The following is a 27,446-nucleotide window of genomic DNA, read 5'->3' as shown; positions in this document are numbered from 1 at the left end:
GGGGTGTTGCTCTTTTAAGACTTCTGAAAGCATGCTCCACACCTTGTCCTGCTCAGATTTTGGAAAGTACTTCAGATTCTTAAATCTTGGGTCGAGTGCTGGAGCTAACTTTAGAAATCTCAGATTGGTACCTTCTTTGCGTTTTGTCAAATCTGCAGTGAAAGTGTTCTTAAAATGATCAAAGTGTGTTGGGTCATCATCCAAGACTGCTATAACATGAAATATATGGCTGAATAAGGATAAAACACAGAGCAGGAGACATACCATTCTCCCCCAAGGAGTACAGTCACAAATTTAATTAACAAATTATTTTTCTAATGAGCGTCATCAGCATGGAAGCATGTCCTCTAGAATGGTAGCTGAAGCATAAAGGGGCACATGAATGTTTAGCATATCTGGCACATAAATACCTTAAAATGCTGGCTACAAAAGTGCCTTGTGAATGCCTGTTCTCATTTTCAGGTGACCTTGTAAATAAAAAGTGGGCAGCATTATCTCCTGTAAATGTAAACAAACTTGTTTGTCTGAGCGATGGCTGAACAAGAAGTAGGACTGAGTGGACTCATAGGTTCTAAAGTTTTATATTGTTTTGGTTTTGAATGCAGTTATGTAACAAAAAGAGTCTAAATTTGTAAGTTGCACTTTCATGATAAAGAGATTGCACAACAGTACTTGTATGAAGTGAATTGGAAAATACTATTTCATTTGTTTCATCATTTTTACAGTGCAAATATTTAATAAAAATAATATAAAGTGAGCACTGTACACTTTGTATTCTGTGTTGCAATTGAAATCAATATATTTGAAAAGTAGAAAAACATCCAAAATATTTAATACATTTCAATTGGTATTTTATTATTGTTTAACAGTGTGATTAAAACTATGATTAATTGCAGTTAATTTTTTAAATCATGATTAATTGTTTTGAGTTGAATCGTGTGAGTTAACTGCGATTAATTGACAGCCCTAGTTTTCACCCATGTTCAAGAAAGATTAATTCAAACTGGAATAGGTACAGAGAAGGCTACAAAGATGATCAGGGAATGGAGAACCTCCCTTGAAACTAAAAGAACATGGCTTGTTTAGCCTAGCAAAAGGAAAGCTGAGAAGGGATATGAATGGAGCATGAGAAGTTTGTGAGCAGGATGATAGGATGCAGTTGTCTGTGATAGCAGGGGACTGGGCTCAATGACCCAAGAGGTCCTTTCCCATCCTCTGTTCCTGTGGGACAAGTATTGTTGCTGAAGTGTCTCCTTATTACTCGTAGTGAACATCAAAAGGGCCAGTGGTTCAATTTGGACAAACCCCAGAAGTCTGGATGTTCATTTGAAATCTCCTGAAGTTCCATCATCTCCTCTTTCTCTGCCTCCTGGCCCCTGTCACTACTGTTTCCCCAGTCCCCAACAGACTGTCATGCTACTCCCCTTAATTGCTGTGAGCCCCCAGCATGTTCTTGTTTGTTCCCCTGTTAGCTCCCCTGCCTCTCTGTGAATCCAGGAAGTTTTCTCAGGCAAATAAAAAGGCTCCCAAAGTCCCCCTCCTTCTCCTTTACTTCCCCCTTCTACATAGTGAATACACCCCACAGACCTTGGCCTTTGAGAATCTTGATATCCAGCCTGCATTTCTACCCAGAGGCACCAAGTGTGCTGTGGGAGGGACTGACCCAGGGATTAGCAAAGTGGAATAGGCAGCAGGCTGGGGAACCCTCCTCTGGATGTTTTAAATGGTACTGAAAGGTCTCAGTGTGTCATGTTTTACAAAGGTGGTAACTGTGTGGCAGCTGCCAGATGGGTTTTCAGGGTTCCATCCAGCCCCGTTTTCTGACTGTGCATGCGAGTTCTGCCATCTTAACAAAGAGTCTCCTCCAAAATAGCCCAGGAGAAATGGAAATGGGCAGAAGACGCTGCCCCAAGGGCTAGCAGCTCTTCTCAGCCACCACAGAACAGAGGAACCAGCAACCACAGTTACGCGTTGATCATTCTGATTTGTGTGTGTACAGTGCGCCAGCAGCTAAATGTGAAGGAATGTTTCCAGCTTCTGATGAATAAAATCATTGAGGACAAAGAAGATATTCAGCAGGTAACTCATCTTCTCTGCAAGTGTAAATGTGAGACTTTATTTTAGAGCAGTGGTTCCCAAACTTTAACAACCTGTGAACCCCTTTCACTAAAATGTCAAGTCTCGTGAACCTCCTCCTAAAAATGAATATTTCCAGGGATTTTCTCCTTTACCTGAGTATAAATTATAAAAGCAGTGATCTTGGAAATATAAAATTTGTTTTTATGCCATGCTTATTTCACACTATTTATTATTAATTATTATTTATCATTACAGTATTTTTATTACATTATGAAAACAGCAACACTCTTCCAAGATCTCACTTTCATAGCTTGTATCCCTGTGAATAATCTGTTATAAGACAAGGCTCCTATGTTTCATCAAGGAGTATCAGATGTGAAACAGCATGAAGGTATTTAAGAAGCCAACTCAAAGAATTTCTCCTACACAAGCAGTAAGATCTTGAGCAGTCCAGGCAAACAATGCACGTTACTACAAAGTTTAAACTTGTTGTTCATAATAATTTTTAAAACAATACTAGCTGCCTATTTAATTTTAAAAGCAGCAAAAAATATCCACCTCTTTCTATTTCATATAAGGAGTCTTGAAGTTTAAATCTCCTCAGTGTGATAGATATGCTTGCTTTGATCTGCTTAGCTCTTGGAAGTCCCCAAGGCTCCTGGCTGCTGGCCCCATGCTGTCTGGGATCCCTATGGACAGCTCTGTCCACCATTAGGGAATTTTTTCCCAAGAACCCCCTGTAACAGTTTGGGAACCACTGTTTTAGAGCAGAAGAAAGCAATGATCATTTGTGTAAAGATCCCATCTCCCCAGGAGACTCCCTTGTGGGTTTCAAGCTTCCAGTGTAAGACAGACTGGGAAATCCCTGTGCTCTTAGACGTGTGGTGTGGTCCTTATTTCTAGCAGATAGGGCTGGCTCTGCTCTCAAAAGGCAATATAAGTCAGAAACCCCTTTGATTGTTACTGGGGAGGTTTTCTGGGAAGATGAAGATTGAAACACCACCACCACCCAGATAAAAGGCATTTCTGTGCATTACCTTTAGGACTGAATCTCTCCAGATGGGCAGAAACACTTATAACTTGTCATTCTTTTACTAGCTATACCAGGTGAAAATGGTCCACCGCATCACTTGCCATGGATGCCACCATCAGGAGATGCTGAAGAAATCCAATCTGAGTATTTGTGTCTCAGTTCAGAAACAAAGTTCTAATTGTGCGCTTTATTCTGTGGTAAGGAAAATATCCTGGTATTTCTTAGGAATTCTGGGTAAGCTACAAAGGCAGATCTGCTGGCTAAAGTTAAACCTTAAATAGGAAGTCTTCAAGCTTCTTTCCATATATATTAAGGGGGAGGGAGGTTCCTGGAAGTACCCTGAATGCTGGAACTTTATATCCAAATCTCCCCATGAATTGGGGGATTCCAAAGAAAATTAAGTGTGGGTGCATGCTAACTTTTGCATTCAGCTCTGCATAACCACCTTGGTTTTGTCCATTTCCAAATTTCCCCACAAATTGGGTCTAATGCACTTCTGGGAATTTTCTGATCTCAACTGTTCATTTATTTTAAAAAATTGAAGATGGTTTCTGCTTTAATTCTCTTTCTTAATTTTAATATAATAGGTGTGTTTCTAGTGAGGCCCCAATGTAATCAATATCTTTATCAACGATGTAGAAGAAAATATAAAAGCATTACTGCTTAAATCTGCTGATGACACAAAATTTGGTAGAGTGATAAATAATAAGGAAGATCAGTTGCATGGAGCAATCTGGATCTCTTGGTAAACTGGACTAATTTGAACAACGTGTCTTTTAATACAGTCAAATGTAAGATCATATATTTAAGGACAAAGAATGTAGGTCACACTTACTGGATGGAGGAACTGTATCCTGAAAAGGTGTGACTCTGAAAAGGACTTGGTGAATAACCAGTTGAACATGAGCCCCCAGTGGGATGTTGCTAAGATGGCTAATTTACTTGCTAGATGTGTGAGCAGGGGAATCTCACCCAGAAGTAGGAAGGTGGTATTACCTCTATACTAACTGCCTCAAAACTTTGTTAATGTGCCATGAAGGTTGCCAGTTGTCCTTGTGCCCTTCCAGAACATTGAGTTCAGCTACACTCGAACTTCTGAAGACCATAAAATGGAGAGTTAAGTTACCAGCCACCCCCACAAAGCACACTTAACTCTGCCCTGTTTGCGTGATGCCCAAACATGTCAATTTCACACAGATTAGCCCTTTCCCCTTGCAGATGTTACTGAACACTCAGGGAACAGAATACAAGAGCCTTGTAGGAGACAGTCTAACACCTTCGCTTTGCTAAGGTTTAGGTCAATTGTAGTGAACAGATGCTGCCAACACTCAGGCGTTGAGTTTACACCACACAAACTGCCCCAGACCTACTAAGCGTTACCACCCTTCCCCTTTGCCCTTCTGAGGGCAGTCCTCCATTACCAACCCTCCTTCCCACAGAAGGGCGGGCATTGACAGGGACCCCATGGGTTGCGGAACTGGGCAGACAACGCAGAAACTTAGACGGAGTCATCTGGGGGCACATTTTGAAGTGGGGGATAGAAATAGTGGGTATGGTTTGTCGCAGCTGAAGCCCTCCTACTTCCTCCACTGCACAGTTATGACACCCTCATTCCCTCCCCCCTCCCCCCCACTCTCATGCACTGCTCTGACCTCTTCTTCCATAGGAGCAGCAGCACTGAGGAGAAGGGTGAGCCTGGAGCCCACTGCTGGAGGCAGCCTGGGGAAGAAGGAGAGTTCTGGGTTCCTTCCCCCAAACAGGGCTCAGTGCAGGGAGCCTCCTGAGGGGATCTCCTGAGCCTCCTGCCTTGGCCTGTTGGAGCAGCCATGGGAGGAATTGTTGGGCAGTGGTGGTTCTTGCAGGGAGTGGGAAAGAACATAGATGGCTTCACTTCCCCTCCAACTATAACACTGGAAGGAAAGGTGCCCAATTCCCTCCACACACACCATGTGGCTCTGCGCTCAGTGATTCTGAGCCCCCAGAGAGCAAAGGTCCCTTTGAGAAGGATCCCTTATTCAGCAAGTGATCATAGGAGAGCTACGCTTTTGGAAACCCACGTGTCCCTAGCCTTTGTTTGTCAGAGGGTGGAGATGGATGGCAGGAGAGAGATCACTTGATCATTACCTGTTAGGTTCACTCACTCCAGGGCACCTGGCATTGGCCACTGTCTGTAGACAGGATACTGGGCTGGATGGACCTTTGGTCTGACCCAGTACAGCCATTCTTATGTTCTTATGTTAACTGTTCCTGGTAGCTCCTGGTAGAGGGGCTGTGTATCAGTTGGCTGAATGACCCAGCAATTTGTTTTTCTTTGATTGTGCTCAGTCCCATTGTTCAGGAAATGGATGCGGAGCCTGAATCATGACCACATTGCCATGATTACATTACGTTACTTACTAGAGTCTTTCATCTTCCCCATTTAAAATTAATGCTAATTTCTGTGACAGGGCTTCTAAAATCAGAGTCTGCATGTGGATTTTAGAGTACTTTAAAATACCAGCTCTTAAACAGGGGCAAACATTTCAAGAGGAACGCTTGCAGAATGCAGGCAGAGAACAGCTAATGTGCACAAACACTCATTCTGTGAAAGCTGCCATGGGCTCAGACTTGGGTATTGCTCGGGTTCAATGGCCACAGTAAGAGCCACCCCATTACTGTACCAACAGCCTGCTTGCAAACCCTGTAGCTTGAACAGAGCCCTAATATTGCTGCACATTCAGGGTATGTCTACACTGCAAATAGAAATCCATAGCGGGCCCATGCCAGCCACAAGTGTCTAATTGCAGTGTAGACATACCCTCATGGCTCATTCGTTAGACTCAAAGTAAGCTGGAGTTCTAAACTTTTATCCTGAATAGCTGGGGAAATATTACATCCCTAAGGGACAATGGCTGCTGTACAGTTGCTGAGTTAAATCCCTAATGTCTGAGATCAACCTGGGGAAGATTAAAGACATAGTTAGTCCCAGGTGTGCACAAAAATCATTAGAAAAAACAAGAGATTTTGTAAACACATGATTTTAGGGGGAAACTCCTTGCTCAAATGGTTCCAAATTTGGACCACTATCTCTATCCTCCATCTCCATGAGGCACCACAAATTTCAAGAAAATCCAATTAAGCATGTAGATTGGAGAGGATTTAGGTTAGGTGTCTCTTCAACAGTAAGAGATGCTCAGACCTTTAACCGAGCTTCTGCTCCACTCTATTATGGGGTTAGTGAACTCCATTACTGGAATATGCCCTGATGTCCATACTTCCAAAGAAATGTTGAAAAATTGTAAAGGGTTTGGAAAAAAAGCTACAGGAATAATTAGAGGTCTGGAAAAACTGCCGTATAGTGAAAGACTTAAGTTCAATCTTTTTAGCTTTATCCAAGAGAAGGCTAAGTGGCGACTTGATCAGTCTGTAAGTACCTACCTTGAGAGAAGATTTGTTCTTTACTCTGCGAACAAGGGCATAACACGATCCAGTGGATTAATGCTGAAGTTAGACAATTCTGTATTTTTGACAGTTAGGGGAATTCACCGTTGCAACAGTTTGCCTAGGGTCATGGTAGATTCTCCATCACTTAAGGCTGTACATCAAAATTGGATGCTTTTCTAAAAAAACATGCTCGAGCCACAGGGGTTCTCAAACTTCATTGCACCGCAACCCCCTTCTGACAATAAAAATTACTTTGAGGACTGAAGCCTGAGCCTGTCCAAGCCCCACCGTCCCAGGTGGGAGGGCCAAAACCAAAGCCCCAGGGCTTCAGCCCCGGGTTGGGGACCTGTAACCTGATCCCCGCCACCCAGAGCCAAGGCCGAAGCCTGAGCCGTGCCGCCCACCCCCAGCAAGTCTAACACCAGCCCCGGTGACCCCATTAAAATAGGGTTGTGACCCACTTTGGGGTACTGACCCACAGTTTGAGAACCGCTGCTATAGCACAAACAGAAATCAGAAACTACTGCAGGAAATATTCTGGCCTTTGTTATGCAGGAGGTCAGACTAGATTATCTCAACAGGCCCTTCTGTCCTTAAAATAGATAACACTAAAGTCATGTGTAAGTCTTTGCAGCATTAGGGCCATCCTGTTCTCTAAATCTACCTACAAACATGGATGATTTAAACAAGGGTTATTTAATTCTGCTCTGTTACTTTGATTAGATCAAATATTTGTCAAGGTAGTTGAGGTTATTGTCGCATGATGCATTTGAGGAGAAAAATGTAGCCATGGGACTAGGTTCTTTGCCAGAAGTCAGTGGTAGGAGAGGGCTTCAGGCCAGTTACAGCTCCTTGATTCTCTGGGCCAGCCACTGCCACAGCCCCTGTGTGACCATCAGCTCTAGGATCCCAACTCAGCAGAGCATTTCAGTACATGCTTAAGTCCATTCCCACATAGGAAGGCACTTAAGCCACGTTGACACTAGCGAACGTACAGCGGCACAGCTGTACCAATCCTGCTGCAGCGCTGTAAGATCGCTCATGTAGCCACTCTATGCTGATGGGAGAGAGCTCTCCCGTCGACATAATAAAACCGCCTCGACGAGCGATGGTAGCTGTGTCGGCAGGAGAAGCTCTTCCACCAACATAGCACTTTGCACACAAGCGCTTATGCTGGCAAAACTTATGTCACTTGGGGGTGGAGGGGTTTCATACCTCTGAGCAACATAAGTTTTGCCAACGTAAGTGGTAGTGTAGACATGGCCTGAAACATGTTTAAGTCCCATTGAAGTTAATAGAAGATATACGTCTAAGTGTGTTCCTGAATAGGGATGTTCCTAAACATGAATGCTCTTTGCACAAAACGTTTTTGTGGGTGTTGGGCTAAAGTCCTTTGTTAGCAAAGTCAGTGAACTTCTCTATATAAGGAAAAAAACAGATCAAATTCTGAATCTCTTGACCTTCAGATTATGAGATATAGACCTGTATTGATGAAAAAGGAACTCCTAAACCATCATTTTTAGGAGGAAAAGACTTTGCTCTGATAGAGTTAAATTCTGACCTTTCACACATACTTTGTGTCACTATTCAGATATGAGCTGCTGAATACCAAAATACAAAAGAAAAGTTAAGCATCTGTCTGAAGAATAAGGAACTATTCTTCCTCTGTGTGCTTGGATGAATGAATGTGTGATTGGGGTTTTCCTTATGATTTAAATTTCAATTTTTTGTTAGCTTTGCATTTTCATTGTTTTTTTAGTCAGGACTCACATAAATGTTTGCAGAAAGGTGACACAATCAAACACCACTGGATGATACTGGTGCCTTTAGACAGCGAGTGTTCCATTGTGATTTACCAAAAAACTCCCGAGGAGGAGTCCCAAGGAGTATCAGCCAGGCCGCCATCTTCAAAATCAAGAAAAGTAATCACCATCCCTTCTCCCCCTGGGAGCCCCACTCCTGGGCAAGCTCACTGTTCCCCATGGGAGTTGAGCTCTCTCCCAGAGTCCTTTCTGAGTCCAATTACATCCAGTCCCTTGCACTGCTCATCAGATCTAGTTACAGGGCACTGACAGGGAGCAGCCACCCAAAGCCTCTCTCAGGGCTGAAGTGTCTGTGTGCCCTAAATAAGGGGGAGAAAGGGAAGGCTAGTCACTGCCTCAGTCTGGGCTCCCCTAGTTGTTAGACTCCTCTGGCTGCTGGGCTCCTTAGCAGTCTCCAGCAGCCTCTGCTCTTGGGCAAACGTCCTTCCTGCTCTGCGGTCAGCTTCACTTTTGTAAGCTCCCCTTCTCCTGGTAGAGCATGCTCTGCTTGTGTGCCTGGCTGCTGCCGAGTGCATTGACTCATTTGCGTTGCTGTCAGTGGGATGGCGGCGTATCCCATCACACAAGCAAGCAACCTCTAGCCAGCCAGCAAGTCTGAGCTCGAAACAGAGCTCATCTTTTCAGCGGGATACGAGCTTCCTGAAGCTGAATGAAAAAAGTACAAGAATCATAGAATCATAGAATATCAGGGTTGGAAGGGACCTCAGGAGGTCATCTAGTCCAACCTCCTGCTCAAAAGCAGGACTCATCCCCAATTAAATCATCCCAGCCAGGGCTTTGTCAAGCCTGACCTTAAAAACTTCTAAGGAAGGAGATTCCACCACCTCCCTAGGCAACGCATTCCAGTGTTTCACCACCCTCCTAGTGAAAAAGTTTTTCCTAATATCCAACCTAAACCTCCCCCACTGCAACTTGAGACCATTACTCCTTGTCCTGTCCTCTTCCACCACTGAGAATAGTCTAGAACCATCCTCTCTGGAACTACCTCTCAGGTAGTTGAAAGCAGCTATCAAATCCCCCCTCATTCTTCTCTTCCGCAGACTAAACAATCTCAGTTTCCTCAGCCTCTCCTCATAAGTCATGTGTTCCAGACCCCTAATCATTTTTATTGCCCTTCGCTGGACTCTTTCCAATTTATCCACATCCTTCTTGTAGTGTGGGGCCCAAAACTGGACACAGTACTCCAGATGAGGCCTCACCAATGTCGAATAGAGGGGGACGATCACGTCCCTCGATCTGCTCGCTATGCCCCTACTTATACATCCCAAAATGCCATTGGCCTTGTTGGCAACAAGGGCACACTGCTGACTCATACCCAGCTTCTCGTCCACTGTCACCCCTAGGTCCTTTTCCGCAGAACTGCTGCCTAGCCATTCGGTCCCTAGTCTGTAGCTGTGCATTGGGTTCTTCCGTCCTAAGTGCAGGACCCTGCACTTATCCTTATTGAACCTCATCAGATTTCTTTTGGCCCAATCCTCCAATTTGTCTAGGTCCCTCTGTATCCTATCCCTGCCTTCCAGCCTATCTACCACTGCTCCCAGAGTGTCAGCTATAAACCTGCCATGAGTATTAACCTTTTTGCTTTGGTTTTCTTTCCCCTACTTTTATTGATATGGGAATACCACCACCTTGGAATTCTTGCACTTTATTTTAAACTCCAGCAGATGACTATAGCGTTGCTCTGAGAATGGTGCCTATAGAACAGTTCTTCTTTGAGTGCTCGCATATGTGCGCTATGCTGTATGGTGCATGTACCTCATGCACCAGTGCCAGAGTGGCTTCCCTAGCAGTACCTCTAGGGACGGCCTCATCCACCCAGTGAGCTCCTTGTGCTCGAAAGCAAGGACAGTCACCCTGTCAAGGTTCCTTCCCCACTCTGAACTCTAGGGTACAGATGTGGGGACCTGCATGAAAACCTCCTAAGCTGACTTTTACCAGCTTAGGTTAAAACTTCCCCAAGGTACAAATTAATTTTACCCTTTGCCCTTGGATTTCCACTGCCACCACCAAACTTTAACTGGATTTACTGGGAAATGTAGTTTGGACACGTCTTTCCCCCCAAAATCCTCCCAACCCTTGCACCCCACTTCCTGGGGAAGGTTTGGTAAAAATCCTCACCAATGTGCATAGGTGACCACAGACCCAAACCCTTGGATCTTAGAACAATGAAAAAGCATTCAGTTTCCTTACAAGAAGACTTTTAATAGAAGTAAAGGAATCACCTCTGTAAAATCAGGATGGTAGATACCTTACAGAGTAATTAGATTCAAAACATAGAGAATCCCTCTAGGCAAAACCTTAAGTTACAAAAAAGACACACAGACAGGAATAGTCATTCTATTCAGCACAGCTCTTTTCTCAGCCATTTCAAGAAATCATAATCTAACACATCCCTAGCTAGATTACTTACTAAAAGTTCTAAGACTCCATTCCTGTTCTGTCCCCGGCAAAAGCAGCATACAGACAGACCCAGACCCTTTGTTTTTCTCCCTCCTCCCAGCTTTTGAAAGTATCTTGTCTCCTCATTGGTCATTTTGGTCAGGTGCCAGCGAGGTTACCTTTAGCTTCTTAACCCTTTACAGGTGAGAGGATTTTTCCTCTGGCCAGGAGGGATTTTAAAGGTGTTTACCCTTCCCTTTATATTTATGACACACCCCATCCCTCCTTTAGTTCCTTCTTATCATCCGTGGTTGGAGCATTGGTGTTCCTTGTGAACAAACTTACCTTTGTGCACAATGGCGCTCTTCCCATCACCTGATGTTCTAAAATCTTATTTTGTTTGTTTGCTTTTCCTTTTGTTCAGTTTTTTTGTTTAATTTTTTAGTTTTTTATTTTCCCAGTCAGAGGGCCTATGCCAGGATCCCCAGGGTTCAGACCTAGTGCAGGCTGCAGAAAACTTATGCCCGTTAATGACCCTTATCACACTGTCTCAACTGCTTGGGTTAGAGAGATGTGCTCCAATTGTATTGGTTTCAAGACCAGGATAAAGAGACTGAGGGAGGAGTGTCTCCAGTACATCCATATGGAGGCTACCTGGAGGTCAGCGTTGGCACTCTGTTGGTCCCAAAGAGCTCCCCCAGCTTTGCCCACAGACAGAGCCAGAGAAGATCCCCCTTACTGGCACTATCTTCTTCGAGGCCCAAGATTTCAGAAGAGTCCTGGCCTTGAAACATAAGAAGAAGTTGGCATCAGGTTCTTCGAAGTCCGGAGTGTGGGTCTCCTTTACAGAAGATCAGTCTGGTACAGACAATAGAATGTACCCTACAGCACGGTCCCCAGTGCTGGCTCATAGAGACAGATCTGAGCTGTTGTCTCTGGTACCCTCCCAGAGACTGTCGAGACAGTCTACCTCTTCAGCTGCAATGCAGCAGTTGTCCCTGATCACTCCAGGTCAGTAGCCCATGTCTGTTCCAACTACGCCAGAGCCCTATGCTGCAGCCAGGGCCTTGCTGTGCCTGTCAGTACTGCCATCACCCTTGCTTCAGATCGAGGACCCTCCTCTGGGCCTAGTGCAGCTGCCTAAACCATTGGCACCAGAACACTCTAGTCTGGAACCTCCAGCTTCAGGATCAGTACCGCCTCCTACCTTGTCTTCTGGACTGGTACCGGCTCCTCCTCACCACACGTTATGAGTAGCTAGGAAGTCATCCATGCTTCCTCCAGTGCTGCATCCTCAATGCAAGCCTAGCTCTCTGTCAACGGTCCCCTCTTGGTTCTGTGCCATCCTGGCACTTAGAATACTCCAGTTCCAGGGTAGGCTCTGGGCTATGTCGGTACTGAGAGTCCAGAGCTTCCTCCCAGTCCCTTTCTCATCACCAGCCTGGATTTGAGAAGACTTCAGCCAGGGATTGGGATGCTTGGGGCAGACACGCCTGTGGCCTTTCAGGGGCCTTTCAGGGACCCTACTGAATACCCTGGGGGATGCTTCCAGTATCCAGATGTCCTTTGCCAATTTTCCATGCAAATAGATTTTCCAGGAAGGAGCCTTCTCCTTTTGGTGCTGAGACCTGTCACGGTTGGCACTGATCAGCCTTTGCACTGACCTCAGCTCAGGACTTACCTCAGCCTGTTCTGGAGCTGCAACCTGTCCTGGTACCGCAAGAGCAGCTCCTCCTGCATGAGTCTTCCTGATGAGGATCTGGTACCAGGGGTGGGGCACCCTACCCAGTACTGGATGACTTTAAGGGGCTACAGGAGCTCCCCAGGAGAATGGCAGCCTACCTCCGGTTGAGCTAGTGGAGAAGAATACCCACAAACCAATTGCTATGGCAGGGAAAGTGGCTCTGCCCATAAATGAGGTCATCATGCAGCTGGCCAAAACAATCTGGCAAACCCCTTTCACTGTGGCCAAAAGAAAGGAACATAAATACCAGGCACCTCAGGGGGTCTGAACACTTTTATTTACATCATGCATCTGGTTCGTTAGTTGTGGCCGTAGTAAACGGGAGATGCTAACCACCCACCCTCCCTCCCAGAAGTGTTGGAGTCTCCCATCGGTTTCCAGGGCGAAGGAACTTGTGGATAAGTGGGGCAACGGCACCCTTTATATCCTCGCTATGGAGCATGAGGAGTTCGGCGTTGGGTGGGACCACCCCTATGGATACTGCTAGGTAAAACTCTCTGGCAGCAGCGCACAAAACACGTGCGCACCTACAGCGTAACGGACATGTGCAACACATCTTGAAGCATGAGAGTTACGGGACGGTAAAGTAACCGTTTCTCCCCCCTCGAACATCTAAAAAAGCTCTAGGTTAAATAACCCCTCTGTGTGAAAGATCATGTGTACATATATCTTATGGGTTTGGAGTAATATGTAAAATCCTGACATTGCTAATTTCACCTAAATTCTAGTTTGAATTATAAATGTAACCAGCTATGTGTTATCTTGAATTTCATTGGAATGTCTCATGTAATCCATTGTGGGAGCAAGAGATGATCTATCACTTTAACTGCCTCTTATTTGAGCAAGATTACCGAATTGCTATCAAAGTGATTCACATTCAAATTGCTCTTGGCGTGACTTGACCCTCCCAAGCATTTGGCTGGACTATAAACATATTAATTGGCATTGAGATTGAAAATGTCCTGTTATTTTGGGGCTGTTACTTAAACAAAAAACTGCCACCTTCCCAAGTTATTAGATGATGCTTATAAAGAATTGCTGGTTTATTTGATGTGGTTTAACCAACCTGATTACTAAATTAATTTGATGATTTCATATTAACCCACTTACTTTTAATTTGATTAGTTTATATGTATTGCGCTTTTGACTTAGTTATTTAGTTTAACCAGTTATATAAAATTGGCACCCTGTGTGCGTTGGATGTTTTCCCCCCAGACATTAGGGTTCAGGACCTGAGGAGTGCAAGGTGGATTACAACCAACTATTACCTTTCCCCCTAATGACTGTCCATAGAATTTCCCTTATAGTTCTCCCAAGGCAGGTCCCTTTATTGCCTTGTCAAATAGAATCCATACTGTTTTATTTTGGTCACAGTAATGCCGTATAACATCTCAATATCCTTCTCTGCATAGGATCATGCTTTGGCTGATATGCAGGAAGAACATCCCTATACTGGGGATGGCCAACACTATTGTCAATGCTGTGGAAACCAAAGAAGCACACAGGTAAGCAAGGACTTTTTAGAACATTCTGTTGTGCTCAGTGCTGGGCTGAGCTGTTAAAATGTAAAAGGCAAGCCCAAGCAGAAGGCAAAGGTTTTTATAAACGTGTATCTCATTACTCTTGTCTGCCTACAATAGGAAATTTTAGCATGGCCAAAATGATACAGTGTCCTGCACTGCTGTCTCTTTCAGTGCTACTGTTTTGAAACTCTACCCCAGATTCTGGTCATCCATTTGGAGAGAGATCCGGTTGACATTAGTGCTGGGGTGTCTGTGCCCCTCTCACTCACGCTAACAACAGGCAAGCAGCTTGTAAGTACATGGACTTTCCATCGAGCTCTCAAGGGATTATTATTTTGTTTTACCTACATGATCTAATGACAAAAAGAACAGGGAGGAAAATGTACCAACAGCTTCTTTAACCAGGCGTCACAGAGTTCAGCTCTGCTGTTGTGCAAGGCTATTGTAATGAACTTTGAGCCTGTGGGACTGAGCCTGGCCTGGAACTTTGATATTTTGTGAATCTGAAGGAAGGAAGTTTGCCATTAGGAGAAATCTATGAATACAGCTGGATGCCCCTAGCCTGATATTTGCCCTTCTCTGAGCCCTGGGGCCTCTACTTACCATTTCCATCTTCTGGTAGGGTCTTATGGCCTCCTCCTCTGGCTCCCTGTCCTCAGTGGCTTCCCCCATCAGTTGTATCTGGGGAACACCAGGCTCAGAGCATGTCCCCTTGGAGAGATGAGCCCATAAACTCAAACCTTCGTGGCCTGGTCACTACCCATTCCTCAGATATAATCATGTAGGGTTCAGTTCATGATCCCAACCCTTCATTGTTAACATCACTGCTAGTGCCCTAGGACCTCATCAGTTGTGAACTCTGACAATCTTCTTGCTGTGAAGATACAAGATGGTTGACTACTGAACTTTATCATGATTATCTTGTAGTACACAGACTATGAGCTCTTTGGAATATGTCACCATATTGGAGCAAATCATGGTGATCATTACACAGCTGAAGTAAAGTCATTGGAAGATAATCACTGGTACCACTTCAATGATAAAGGAGTGTCTGAGGTAAAATGTGCTTAAGAGTTCATGGAAACTATGTAATACCTTGAGTTGTGTGGGGACGGAGCTCTGATTTGGATAAAGGGTCATCCACGTCTCCTAATACAGGAGAATTATTATTATCCATTATTTGTGTTACCGAAAATATAGGTAGAGCATTGTCAGTCCCCAGCCCTTCCCCCCTCGTCAGTTATAGAACGTTTCTCCCCCAGTTTTATGCCTCTGATCCTCAGCTTACAACCCTCAGCCTTTTCCAGCAGGTGTAGTAGATGAGAGCTGTAATGATCCTCTGAAGTGACTGACCAGATAGAAATGAAATACTCAATTGAAACACATAGAAAAAAGCATAGTTCTCCCCTTGATTGGTGTTTAATGTACATCATAATGTTATCACCTTTTGTCTAGCATTAGCACAGCCATTGGGATACCAACTCCATGGGTGCTCCGGGGCTGGAGAATGGGGGAGGAGCGGGGACATGGCATGCTCAGGGGAGAAGGCGGAACTGGGCGGGAAGAGGCAGGGCAAGGGTGGAGTGGGGGCGGGAAGAGGTGGGGCTGGGTGGGGCATTGGGGGGTGGGGTGGGGGCAGGGCCTGGGGCAGAGCCAGGGGGTCAAGCACCCCCCAGCACTTTTGAAAGTTGTCGCTTGTGGACACAGGAGACATTCCCTTTGCTTCCATCCACTGTCTGTGTTGCAGATATTTAATAACTAAGTCAGAAGTTGCCTTGGGAAATGATCCTGTCTGTTTTTTTACAGGTCTCAGAAGAACAGATCTCTTCAAAAATCCAGAACAGGTATTTTCAATGCCCATTCTGAGAATCAGGCTTTCAGCCATTTCAGTCCCAGTGTGACATTTTCAGAGCTCCCAAAGAGTTGGCCCGGTCAGGCCCCCTGACAGACTATTTCTATTTGTCTTCGAGCACTCTGATGGTATAACTCACTTGAATAATATAAATATTGTACTACACTTGCAAAGCACCCTTGAGCTGTGGGAAGGGCTCAGGGATATGGGCGTCCACGTGACTAGGTATAAACAAGCCCTTTGTTTCTGTTATAGTGGCACCGTGTCTCTGTTAATGTACCACAAGGTGAATTCTGATGCTAAGCCAGGTAAGTAACATGCACCTATTGTTTACTATTCGCTGCCAGAGCCAGGGAAACATTATGACACCAGGGCCCCTGCCCTGGCTGATGTATTGGGAGACTCACATCCCACCTCTCCACTGGGGAGTGTGAGAAGGAGCTGCTGCAGTTTGTGGGGGTGGGGTTTGACAGGGAGAGGCCCAGACAGAAACCTGCCCTCCTAAGCCCAAGTACTGGGATACCCTCTCTGCCACTCGACCGGGGAGTGAGAGCTGGAGCTGCTGCAAATTGCTACTGGGGTGTGATGACATTGCCAGGCTCTTGGGATTGTTGTGCGTAAATCATCTTTCTGATTTCAAATGTATGTCTCTCACCTCTGATTCCAAGGGAAGCACATGACACTGGCCACTGTTGGAAAACAGGACACTGGGCTAGATGGACCATTGGTCTGACCCACTATGGCCGTTCTTATGTTCTCCTGTTGTAAAGAACCCCATTCAACAGCCAGCCAGTAGAGGGCTCTATAATTTCTCTGGTACAAACAAAGGAAGCCCAACCTGAGGTTAAAAGGATTGGGCTCAGGACTCAGAAGGAATCCTACGCCATGGGAAAGCAGCTGCAACAGGCCAGAGAAAGCAGCTGAGAAGTACCTGGGTAGCAGGCAACCTGTGAGCTGGGGTGGGAAGGCTGAGAACTGAACAGAGCTACACTCTGTTGCTGACACAGCAGGAAGACACAGGGCGGCGGCCTGCAGGCAGGGGGACAAAGTGAGGGAATCTCAACAAGTCTCTTATCCTATTACCCCTGTTCTGGGCTGACCTGGGTTAGGAATCCTTTGTGGTAACTGGTGGAGCAATTGTAGCTGGGTTGGCAACTACCTAGTCTGTGGAAGGGAGTATTATGATGTTCCAGCATTGCCAGGTCGGAATCTTATCCTGGTTTTTGGCCTTTGCCATCAATCTCTTGGCTGTTTGTTTTTACTGCCATCTATGCCGTCCCATTGCTTTGTGGGTAGCCGGGGAAGAGGCCTTGTGCTCAAATTCCCATTTTGCATTGAATCATTGTCACAGCCCATTGTCCGAGCGTAGTATGTCAAGTATGCTGTACCTTGCTAAATTTCCCTTCAGTTTCCTGACTCCAGTTCTTGCAGCTTATTATTCTAGCCACATGCATCCAGACTGATTGTTTGTAGCCTCTTCTAAACACTTCCCTCCTGCGACCCACGCTCCTCCCGTCATGTTCCATGTGGGTTGCTACCCCAGTCAGTTTGGAGTGAGCTGCCTTCTCTTCACCAGCAGCACCAAGCCACTAGAGCTTTCCCTTTCTTCCTTACTCTATTCACTGTGTTTTTAAAGAATCATAGAATATCAGGGTTGGAAGGGACCTCAGGAGGTCATCTAGTCCAACCCCCTGCTCAAAGCAGGACTAATCCCCAACTAAATCATCCCAGCCAGGGCTTTGTCAAGCCTGACCTTAAAAACCTCAAAAGAAGGAGATTCCATTACCTCCCTAGGTAACCCATTCCAGTGCTTCACCACCCTCCTAGTGAAAAAGTTTTTCCTAATATCCAACCTAAACCTCCCCCACTGCAACTTGAGACCATTACTCCTTGTTCTGTCATCTGCTACCACTGAGAACAGTCTAGATCCATCCTCTTTGGAACCCCCTTTCAGATAGTTGAAAGCAGCTATCAAATCCCCCCTCATTCTTCTCTTCTGCAGACGAAATAATCCTAGTTCCCTCAGCATCTCCTCATAAGTCATGTGCTTCAGCCCCCTAATCATTTTTGTTGCCCTCTGCTGGACTCTTTCCAATTTTTCTACATCCTTCTTGTAGTGTGGGGCCCAAAACTGGACACAGTACTTCAGATGAAGCCTCACCGATGCTGAATAGAGGGGAATAATCACATCCCTCAATCGGCTGGCAATGCTCCTACTTATACAGCCCAAAATGCTGTTAGCCTGTTAAGGAAAAGTTAGCACATGTGACTCCATTTTGGTTTGGGGCCCACCATTGTTTAAATGCCAGCACATTATACACCAGGAGGAGTGATCCTTAGATACTGAATCCCTGTGAAAATCCTCCTCCTTGTCCCCAGCCTGCCTTGACTCCCAGTATCTGGTTTTTGTTAGTCTCTAACTCCTTGTCTCTTGGCCTTGATGTGAGGCCTCCCATCCTGATAATAAAAGTTACTGATGCATGGCTTTAGGACCATGCTGTGTAATTAACATACTGGTATAGCACGAGGAATGCACCAAGCAGGGATAGGTGGTAGATAAGACAAGGGTTTGTTTATTGGCTAAGGTTTCCGATGCACGAGGGCAACATGCTTTGCTAAAAAGTATATAACCTTTGAATAATCTGTATTCAGGGTCCCCTCCTGGCTAGCAGGGGGTCACCACGCTTGAGCGTAATAAACTTAGTGTCTTTTGGGAACTCTGCAGTTGTGGACTTTGTTTCTGTGCCTCAGCCTAGACTCGAACTGTGCGTGACCTATCAGGTATAATTCGCAACATTGGTGTGCGTGACCTATCAGGTATAATTCGCAGCACTAGTGTGCGTGTCCTATCAGGTGTAATTCGCAGCATTTGTGTGCGTGTCCTACCAGGTGTAATTCGCAGCATTTGTGTGCGTGTCCTACCAGGTGTAATTCGTAGCAGTTGTGTGCGTGTCCTCTCAGGTGTAATTCGTAACAGCCTTCTTGGCAACAAGGGCACACTGTTGACTCATATCCAGCTTCTCGTCCACTGTAACCCCTAGGTCCTTTTCCTCAGAACTGCTGCCTATCCACTTGGTCCCTAGTCTGTAGCAGTGCATGGGATTCTTCCATCTGAAGTGCAGGACTCTGCACTTGTCCTTGTTGAACCTCATCAGATTTCTTTTGGCCCAATCCTCTAATTTGTCTTGGTCCCTCTCTATCCTATCCCTACCCTCCAGCGTATCTACCACTCCTCCCAGTTTAGTGTCATCTGCAAACTTGCTGAGGGTTCAATCCACGCCATCCTCCAGATCATTTATGAAGAATTTGAACAAAACCGGCCCCAGGACCGACCCTTGGGGCACTCCGCTCAATACCAGCTGCCAACTAAACATGGAGCCATTGATCACTACCCGTTGAGCCCAACAATCTAGCCAGCTTTCTATCCACCTTATAGTGCATTCATCCAGCCCAAACTTCTTTAACTTGCTGGCAAGAATACTGTGGGAGACCGTGTCAAAAGCTTTGCTAAAGTCAAGAAACAACACGTCCACTGCTTTCCCCTCATCCACAGAGCCAGTTATCTCGTCATAGAAGGCAATTAGATTAGTGAGGCATGACTTGCCCTTGGTGAATCCATGCTCACTTTCCTCTCCTCTAAGTGCTTCAGAATTGATTCCTTGAGGACCTGCTCCATGATTTTTCCAGGGACTGAGGTGAGGCTGATTGGCCTGTAGTTCCCAGGATCCTCCTTCTTCCCTTTTTTAAAGATGGGCACTACATTAGCCTTTTTCCAGTCGTCCGGGACTTCCCCCGATCTCCATGAGTTTTCAAAGATAATGGCCAATGGCTCTGCAATCACATCTGCCAACTCCTTTAGCACCCTCGGATGCAGTGCATCTGGCCCCATGGACTTGTGCTCGCCCAGCTTTAGTAGTCTGGGAGCTGACCTTGTTCGTGAAGACAGAAGCAAAAAAGGCATTGAATACATTCGCTTTTTCCGCATCCTCTGTCACTAGGTTTCCTCCCCCCTTCAGTAATAGGCCCAAACTTTCCCTGACCTTCTTCTTGTTGCTAACATACCTGTAGAAACCCTTCTTGTTACCTCAATATCCCTTGCTAGCTGCAACTCCAATTGTGATTTGGCCTTCCTCATTTCACTCCTGCATGCCTGAGCAATATTTTTATACTCCTCCCTGGTCATTTGTCCAAGTTTCCACTTCTTGTAAGCTTCTTTTTTGTGTTTAAGATCAGCAAGGATTTCACTGTTAAGCTAAGCTAGTCGCCTGCCATATTTACTATTCTTTCTACACATCAGGATGGTTTGTTCCTGCAACCTCAATAAGGCTTCTTTAAAATACAGCCAGCTCTCCTGGACTCCTTTCCCCCTCATGTTATTCTCCCAGGGGATCCTGCCCATCAGTTTCCTGAGGGAGTCAAAGTCTGCTTTTCTGAAGTCCAGGCTGACTGGACTCTCCTTTCTTCCTTTTGTCAGGATCCTGAACTTGATCATCTCATGGTCATTGCCTCCTAAGTTCCCATCCACTTTTGCTTCCCCTACTAATTCTTCCCTGTTTGTGAGCAGCAGGTCAAGAAGAGCTCTGCCCCTAGTTGGTTCCTCCAGCACTTGCACCAGGAAATTGTCCCCTACACTTCCCAAAAACTTCCTGGATTGTCTGTGCACTGCTGTATTGCTCTCCCAGCAGATATCGGGGTGATTGAAGTCCCCCATGAGAACCAGGGCCTATGATCTAGTAACTTCTGTTAGTTTCCTGAAGAAAGCCTCATCCACCTCATCCGCCTGGTCTGGTGGTCTATAGCAGATGCCCACCACGACATCACCCTTGTTGCTCACACTTCTAAACTTAATCCAGAGACTCTCAGGTTCTTCTGCAGTTTCATACTTGAGCTCTGAGCAGTCATACTGCTACCTTACATACAATTCAATTCCCCCACCTCTTCTGCCCTGCCTGTCCTTCCTGAACAGTTTATATCCATCCATGACAGTACTCCAGTCATGTGAGCTACCCCACCAAGTCTCTGGCATTCCAATCACATCATAATTCCTTGACTGTGCCAGGACTTCCAGTTCTCCCTGCTTGTTTCCCAGGCTTCTTGCATTTGTGTATAGGCACTTAAGATAACTCGCTGATTGTCCTGCTTTCTCAGTATGAGGCAGGAGTCCTCCCCTCTTGCGCTCTCCTGCTCTTGCTTCCTCCTGGTATCCCACTTCCCAACTTACCTCGGGGCTTTGGTCTCCTTCCCCAGTGACCCTAGATTAAAGCCCTCTTCACTAGGTTAGCCAGCCTGCTTGCGAAGATGCTCTTCCATCTCTTCGTTAGGTGGAGCCTGTCTCTGCCTAGCAATCCTTCTTCTGCAGAGGCCATGTCCAGCTCCTGGACCAGGCAAAATGTTAGAGGATTTATTCCTTCACCCGCTTACTTCCCTGGTCCTTCTCGCATGAACAGAGAGGAACAATACCCGAAGTCCGAAGGTGCAAACAATTCAATGTTTATTGGGGTGAACTTCCAGCAAGCATGATTCCAATTTCCTTACTTAGTGTCCCCCTTCCCAGCCATGACACCACAGAACCTTGCCTGTGTCCCTGTTCCCATTCCACACTTAGCGAAACGTAATTCCAATTCCCCCACCCCCATTCCCTGTTCCCATTTCCCCCTTTACTTCCTGATTGACTGCAGACTATATAGTAAAACTTGAGTTTTGCTTAGCTATACCTTAACCAATCATTTTACTGAAATTTAACTAACCAATCCTAACATATTGTAACATGATTATCTAACCAATTATATCCCACCGCTCACTCCCCCTCCTCCCCACCCAGGGCCCGCAGGGACGTGCCAGCCGCTTCCGTAAGCAGAGCCGGGGAGCAAGAAGCCGCCTTAGTCCTGTTGCCTTGCCGGTGGTGGCGGCGGGGGCCCCAGGCCCTTTTAACTTGCCCAGGGGCGGCAGGTGGGGCTATGGGGGACGCTCTGGGGGAGGCGCTTGGGGGCGGCAGGCGGGGCCGGGGGAGAGACCCGGCCCTGAACTTTGGTGGAGCCGGGTTTGGAATGGGAGGATGTGACCGGTCGCTTCCCAGCATAAGGCTGCCTCTGCTGCTTAGCCAAAGGCCTTAGCCTAAGAACAGGGCCCCAGACTGTCACAGTGAGAGAAGGCCCTTACCCTGGCAGACAGTGATTTTAATTCTTTCTTTTATACCTACATTCTTAAAGTATAGGACTTTGCAGACAGGCCTGAATATCTATATCTATATCCTAACACAAAACATCTATCCTAAATAAAATAAATTGTTTCTTATTGTCTAAGATGCTGACCAAAGCCCACCCAAGTCAGGGCTGTCCCTAGGGATGGATGCAAGACCAACTGTCTGAGGCCTGTGCTGGAGCTGGGCTTGGCAGCATCCTAGTCAGGACAGCTTCCTTTGCCTTGGTGCTGTTGCCTTGGGCTCTTGCAGAAAGTTGCTTTTCCAGCTGAGATTGCAGGTGCTCAGAGCATGAAGTCCTCTCCTTCGCCCTCCCAGCAGCTACCGGTGCAACAATCTGTGGGTCCTGGGGCTCCTTTCAGTTCCTTTGTGCTCAACAAATGGCTCCTCTTCTGGCTGCTTAGCAGGTGACCTAACAGCCCTTGAGGAATGTCTCTGGGGGAGCGACTTTGTGAGCATATTAGGATAAGCAGGGGAATGCATGTGCATAACAGTGCCCCTCAGGGGTTGTAATTGGGGTTTGTTCTCTGGATCTACAGCACTAAAGGCATAGCTAGAGCTTAGCTAGAGGAGTTAATTCCCTCTTCTATAGTAGTAATAAGGTATTTTCCTCTGTGTAGACCAGTCACTTCAGCAGGAAACAGCAACCACAAGTGTGTTACACACTTACCCTGTCAGGGAGATTCATCACAAGCATCTGAGATACACGGCAATTCAACCTGCACTTTTGGGACACCACTTTAATAGTCTTTCCCGTTATGGGTTTGAACACCAAGAGCATCAGCCCTAGAAGCCTGGGCATCTACCACTCAAGCTTAAGCATTTAGCTGGTAGTGACAGTAGCACTAGCCACTAGATGGAAATGCCACTGGTGTAACTAGTCTCTTAGGTGAGGGAGAAAGAAGGGGTGAAGTGAGATGAATGAGTGAGTGATCAAAGAGGAGGGGAAGAAGAGAAGGAGCTGATACTGAAATGTGAGGGGTAGAATGGGGTCAGTGAGGAAGAAGCACAGACCACAGTGAGTTTAAGTGAAAGAGAAGCTGTCAGGGTTCCCTCCCCACTCTGAACTCTGGGGTACAGATGTGGGGACCCACATGAAAGACCCCCTAATCTTATATTCCACAAGCTTAGGTTAAAAACTTCCCCAAGGCACACATCCTTTCCTTGACCTTGGATGGTATTGCTGCCACCACCAAGTGATTTAGACAAAAATTTAGGAAAAGGGTCACTTGGAGTCCCTATTCTCCAAAAATATTCCCCCAAGACCCTTCATCACCTTTCCTGGGGAGGCTTGAGAATAATATACTAACCAATTGGTTACAATGTGAGCACAGACCAAACCCCTTGGTTTTTAGGACACTGAAAATCAATCAGGTTCTTAAAAGAAGAATTTTATTTATAAAAAAAAGTAAGAGAATCACACCTGCAAAATCAGGATGGAAGGTAACTTTACAGGGTAAATAAAAAGATTTAAAACACAGAGGATTCCCCTCTAGGCTCAGCTTCAAAGTTACAAAACAGGAATGAAATTACTTCTTAGCATAGGGAAAGGAGGGATAGCTCAGGGGGAGGGATAGCTCAGTGGTTTGAGCGTTGGCCTGCTAAACCCAGGGTTGTGAGTTCAATCCTTGAGGGGGCCATTTAGGGATCTGGGGCAAAAATTGGGGATTGGTCCTGCTTTGAGCGGAGGGTTGGACTAGATGACCTCCTGAGGTCCCTTCCAACCCTGATATTCTATGATTCTATGAAAATTCACAAGCTAAAACAAAAGATAATCTAACGCATTTTCTTGCCCTTATTTACAATTTTTGCAATCTTAGATGGATCATTTCAGGTATGCTTTCAGATGTTTTACCTGCCTGGTCTCTCTCTCCAGAGGGAAAAAACAAAAAGAGCATGAACAAAACCTCCCCCGCCCCCAGATTTAAAAGTATCTTCTTTCCTTATTGGTCCTTTTGGTCAGGTGCCAACCAGGTTATTTGAGCTTCTTAACCCCTTACAGGTAAAGTGATTCAGTACATCTGGCCAGGAGGGATTTTATGTTATTGCATACATAAAGGTCGTTACCCTTCCCTTTATTTTTATGACAGAAGCAAAGAAAATTGAGAAGAATACTGGCAGAAGGAACAGAGGAGAGCAGGTGCCTGGTGAGATGACTTACTAAGTGGTCATGGAGGCTGATAAGCTGTAGAGGGTTGTACAGTCAGGCAGGCATGGGAGTCAGTGAAGAAGAGAAGAGTTACCAGGGGCACTTCAGGTGGCAGGTTGTGACGGGGGTGTGGAGTAACAGTGGCAGTAGAGGCTAGACAGAGCCCCTCCTGCCTCATGGCTGCTGCAGCTCTGCAGCTGAAATGCAGAGACCAAGGATGGTGACAGTTCTGTTGGCTGCAGAAGGTCCTAGTGATATTCCCTGGAATGATTTCCCTCACCTCCCAGTAACTGTGTTTAACAATGAAAACTCTTATTCTGCCCCCTGCTGTCCAAATGCACCAACCCTGTCACTTGTCTTTTTCTTTTCTTCCTTCCCTCATACTTCAAATCCAGAGCTGGGCCTCAGTGTTGAAAGGATCTGAGGGAACAGATCCTTCCTTACATGTCTCACACCATAGGTAGGATCCATCAGAAAATGGGGTGGAAGGAGTAGGAGCCAGGAAGCCACTGAGGGTGAAGTGAATGGTTTAAGGGATGGGGAATCCCGTGCCTTGTGATGACTGATACAAGGTTGATGTTATTTTTCCTAATGTATTTTCATTATTCTCTTTCAAGATTCAAGCATGTGGGGAGGCTTTCCCCAGTAACAGGGTGTGCTGAACTGATGAGGTGAGTACAGTACATGTTCTATTTCCATGTTGATTTGCGGTAGTGGGCATGTCCTAATACTGCTCTTCCTTGCTACATAACAACACCAGTTAAATTAAAATAACATTTCAAAACTTGTCGTATTTTTTACTCCTAGGGCAGCTGATCCTCAGCAGAAACCAGACAGCAAAAAGAAAAAAAAGCTCAAGTAAATTTCAGAGCACTAAGTCACCTCTTCAATTTGAGCCCATGAGTTGCCCATAGAGGAGAAAATTGTGTGAAGTTTTTCATAGATTTCAAGGCCAGGAGGGACCACTGTGATCATCTAGTCTGACCATATATCACAACCCAGAGAACTTCCCCAAAACATTTCCCAGAGCAGATCTGTAAGAAAAATATCCAATCATGATTTAAAAATTGTCAGTGATGGAGAATTCACCACGACCCTTAGTAAATTGTCCCAAAGTTTAGTTTCCTCACTGTTAAAAATATCACACCTTATTTCCGGTCTGGATTTGTCTAGCTTCAGCTTTCAGACGTTAGATCATGCCAGACCTTTCTCTGCGAGACTGAGGAGCCCACTGTCAAATATTTTTTCCCCATGCAGGTCCTTATAGACTATGATCAAGTCATCCCTTAACTTGCTCTTTATTAAGCTAAATAAATTGAGCTCATTGAGTCTCTCCAGGGCAGCTGACAGACTTGCTGGGCCCCTGGGCAAGGTGTGTGTGTGTATGTGGCTCTGGGCCCCCGGAAGGGGCAGGGACTCAGGTGGAAGGGGCAGGGCTGAGGCCCTTCAGCACTGCCCGGACCGGGCTGCCCAGGGCCCCAGCAGCGATTTTAAAGGGCCCAGGGCTCTGGCCTCTGCCATTGCTGTGGTAGCAGCAGTGGTGGCCCTAGGCCCTTTTAAATTGCCGTCCCCCCACTTACCTCCCCACCGGCAGCCCTGAGTCTCTCACTACGAAGCCTGTTTTCTAATCCTTTAATCATTCTCTTGGCTTTTCCCTGAACCCTCTTCAACTGATCAACATCTTTCTTGAATTGTGTGCACCAGAACAGGACACAGTATTCCACCCGTGCCAAATAGAGAGGTAAAATAACCCCTCTACTCGGACTTGAGAGTTTTTTGTTGTTACTGAAGACCACTTACTCCTCCCAGGCCTAGGGTTGCCAACTCGGTTGGACCAGACGTACTGGACGCCATTTGCCAGAAAAGTCACCACAACATTAAATATACTTTTTAAAAGCAGAATTACTTCCTGTGTGACATGTTCTCTGGAAAACATGGTTTGATAATGGAGTAGGTGGAAAGCATGAACATCTTGTCACAACAAGTTTCTAGAAAAGATATTTCACTCAAGAGCTCTGTAGCCTTGCTGCCAGGTGTTGTTGGCAGCGAAAAAGAGGGCCGGGTTCAAATGTCTGGGGTTTCCTCTTAAAATTAGCCAACACCACTGGCATGAGCCCCCACCCAGAAACCTGGGGGGAAAACTGAATACCTTAGCAGCTGATATTTTCCCCCTCTCAAGCACTGAGTCTGTGTATGAAGCAAGGAAATATTTATTAAGGAAAAAGAACGTAGCAACAATAAACCAGCAATATATCCATACAAATAACGAGTAGAACACCCATCCCCATGATATTCTAGGCAGTAGTCTTCCACATAGTTTCCTGCTTGACTGCTTGAATGTCTGTTGAACAAAGATCCCTTAAACACATCACTCTCCCCCTTTGTCTCTCTGCTACAGCCCACTCAAGGTTTGTTGCTAGTGGTCGTGACACTGAGCCAGAATGGGTTAAGAGTAGAAATCGTGTTAGTCTGTATCCGTAAAAAGAAGAGGAGGACTTGTGGCACCTTAGAGACTAACAAATTTATTAGAGCATTAGCTTTTGTGAGCTACAAATGGGTTCAGTGACTAGCAAGCTAAATGACCCAAATTCAACCTTTAAAGACATCTTAGAAAAATATATAAAGCTAACAAAGCCCTGTCAGATGGACTAGAACTTTCAGATGTAGACTTGTATTGTTAGAGAATTAGAAGAAGATAGCGATTGCATTTGTCTGTGTTTACCTATATCTTGTTAGGGGTTAATCAGGAAACCAGATGCTTTCTGTCTGTTACTATAGTCTAGTGCAGGGGTCGGCAATCTTTCAGCAGTGGTGTGCTGAGTCTTCATTTATTCACTTTCATTTAAGGTTTTGCGTGCCAGTAATACATTTTAACGTTTTTTAGAAGGTCTCTCTCTATAAGTCTATATATTATATAACTAAACTATTGTCATATGTAAAGTAAACAAGATTTTCAAAATGTTTAAGAAGCTTCATTTAAAATTAAATTAAAATGCTGATCTTACGCCACCAGCCCGCTGCCAGCCTGGGCCATTCACTGAGGCTGGCAGCAGGCTGGGTGGGGCCTGCAGCCAGGACCCCAGACCAGCAGCGGGCTGAGCGGGGCCGGCGACTGGGACCCCAGACTGGCAGTGGACAGAGCGGCTCAGCCCGCTGCTGCTCAGCCTGTTGCCGGTCTGGGATCCCGACTCTGCCCACATAGAGTGGGTACCTACCTTCTCCCTGGTTCTAGCCCATTCTCT

The 27,446-nt window shown here is 45.8% G+C and overlaps 1 protein-coding gene across 4 annotated transcripts in view; it reads left to right on the top strand.

Moving 5' to 3' along the window:
* The window catches only part of LOC144266978 (uncharacterized), a 97,843-nt gene extending 70,678 nt beyond the window's left edge, over nucleotides 1-27,165 (top strand). For all 4 annotated transcript variants that reach the window (XM_077820568.1, XM_077820569.1, XM_077820571.1 and 1 more), the window contains 10 exons: nucleotides 2,000-2,079; nucleotides 3,178-3,309; nucleotides 13,894-13,986; nucleotides 14,176-14,295; nucleotides 14,932-15,060; nucleotides 15,811-15,848; nucleotides 16,112-16,164; nucleotides 24,146-24,202; nucleotides 24,822-24,875; nucleotides 25,012-27,165. In XM_077820568.1, the coding sequence (XP_077676694.1) occupies nucleotides 2,000-2,079; nucleotides 3,178-3,309; nucleotides 13,894-13,986; nucleotides 14,176-14,295; nucleotides 14,932-15,060; nucleotides 15,811-15,848; nucleotides 16,112-16,164; nucleotides 24,146-24,202; nucleotides 24,822-24,853 (734 nt within the window). In that variant the 3' untranslated portion in view covers nucleotides 24,854-24,875; nucleotides 25,012-27,165. The remainder of the gene's footprint in view (nucleotides 1-1,999; nucleotides 2,080-3,177; nucleotides 3,310-13,893; nucleotides 13,987-14,175; nucleotides 14,296-14,931; nucleotides 15,061-15,810; nucleotides 15,849-16,111; nucleotides 16,165-24,145; nucleotides 24,203-24,821; nucleotides 24,876-25,011) is intronic.
* The last annotated feature ends 281 nt before the right edge of the window (nucleotides 27,166-27,446 follow it).

Source organism: Eretmochelys imbricata, chromosome 6 (genome assembly GCF_965152235.1).
Source record: "Eretmochelys imbricata isolate rEreImb1 chromosome 6, rEreImb1.hap1, whole genome shotgun sequence".
Lineage (NCBI taxonomy): Eukaryota > Metazoa > Chordata > Testudines > Cheloniidae > Eretmochelys > Eretmochelys imbricata.
Note: the sequence above shows the minus strand (reverse complement) of the source record. Positions and strands in the feature narration are given on the sequence as shown.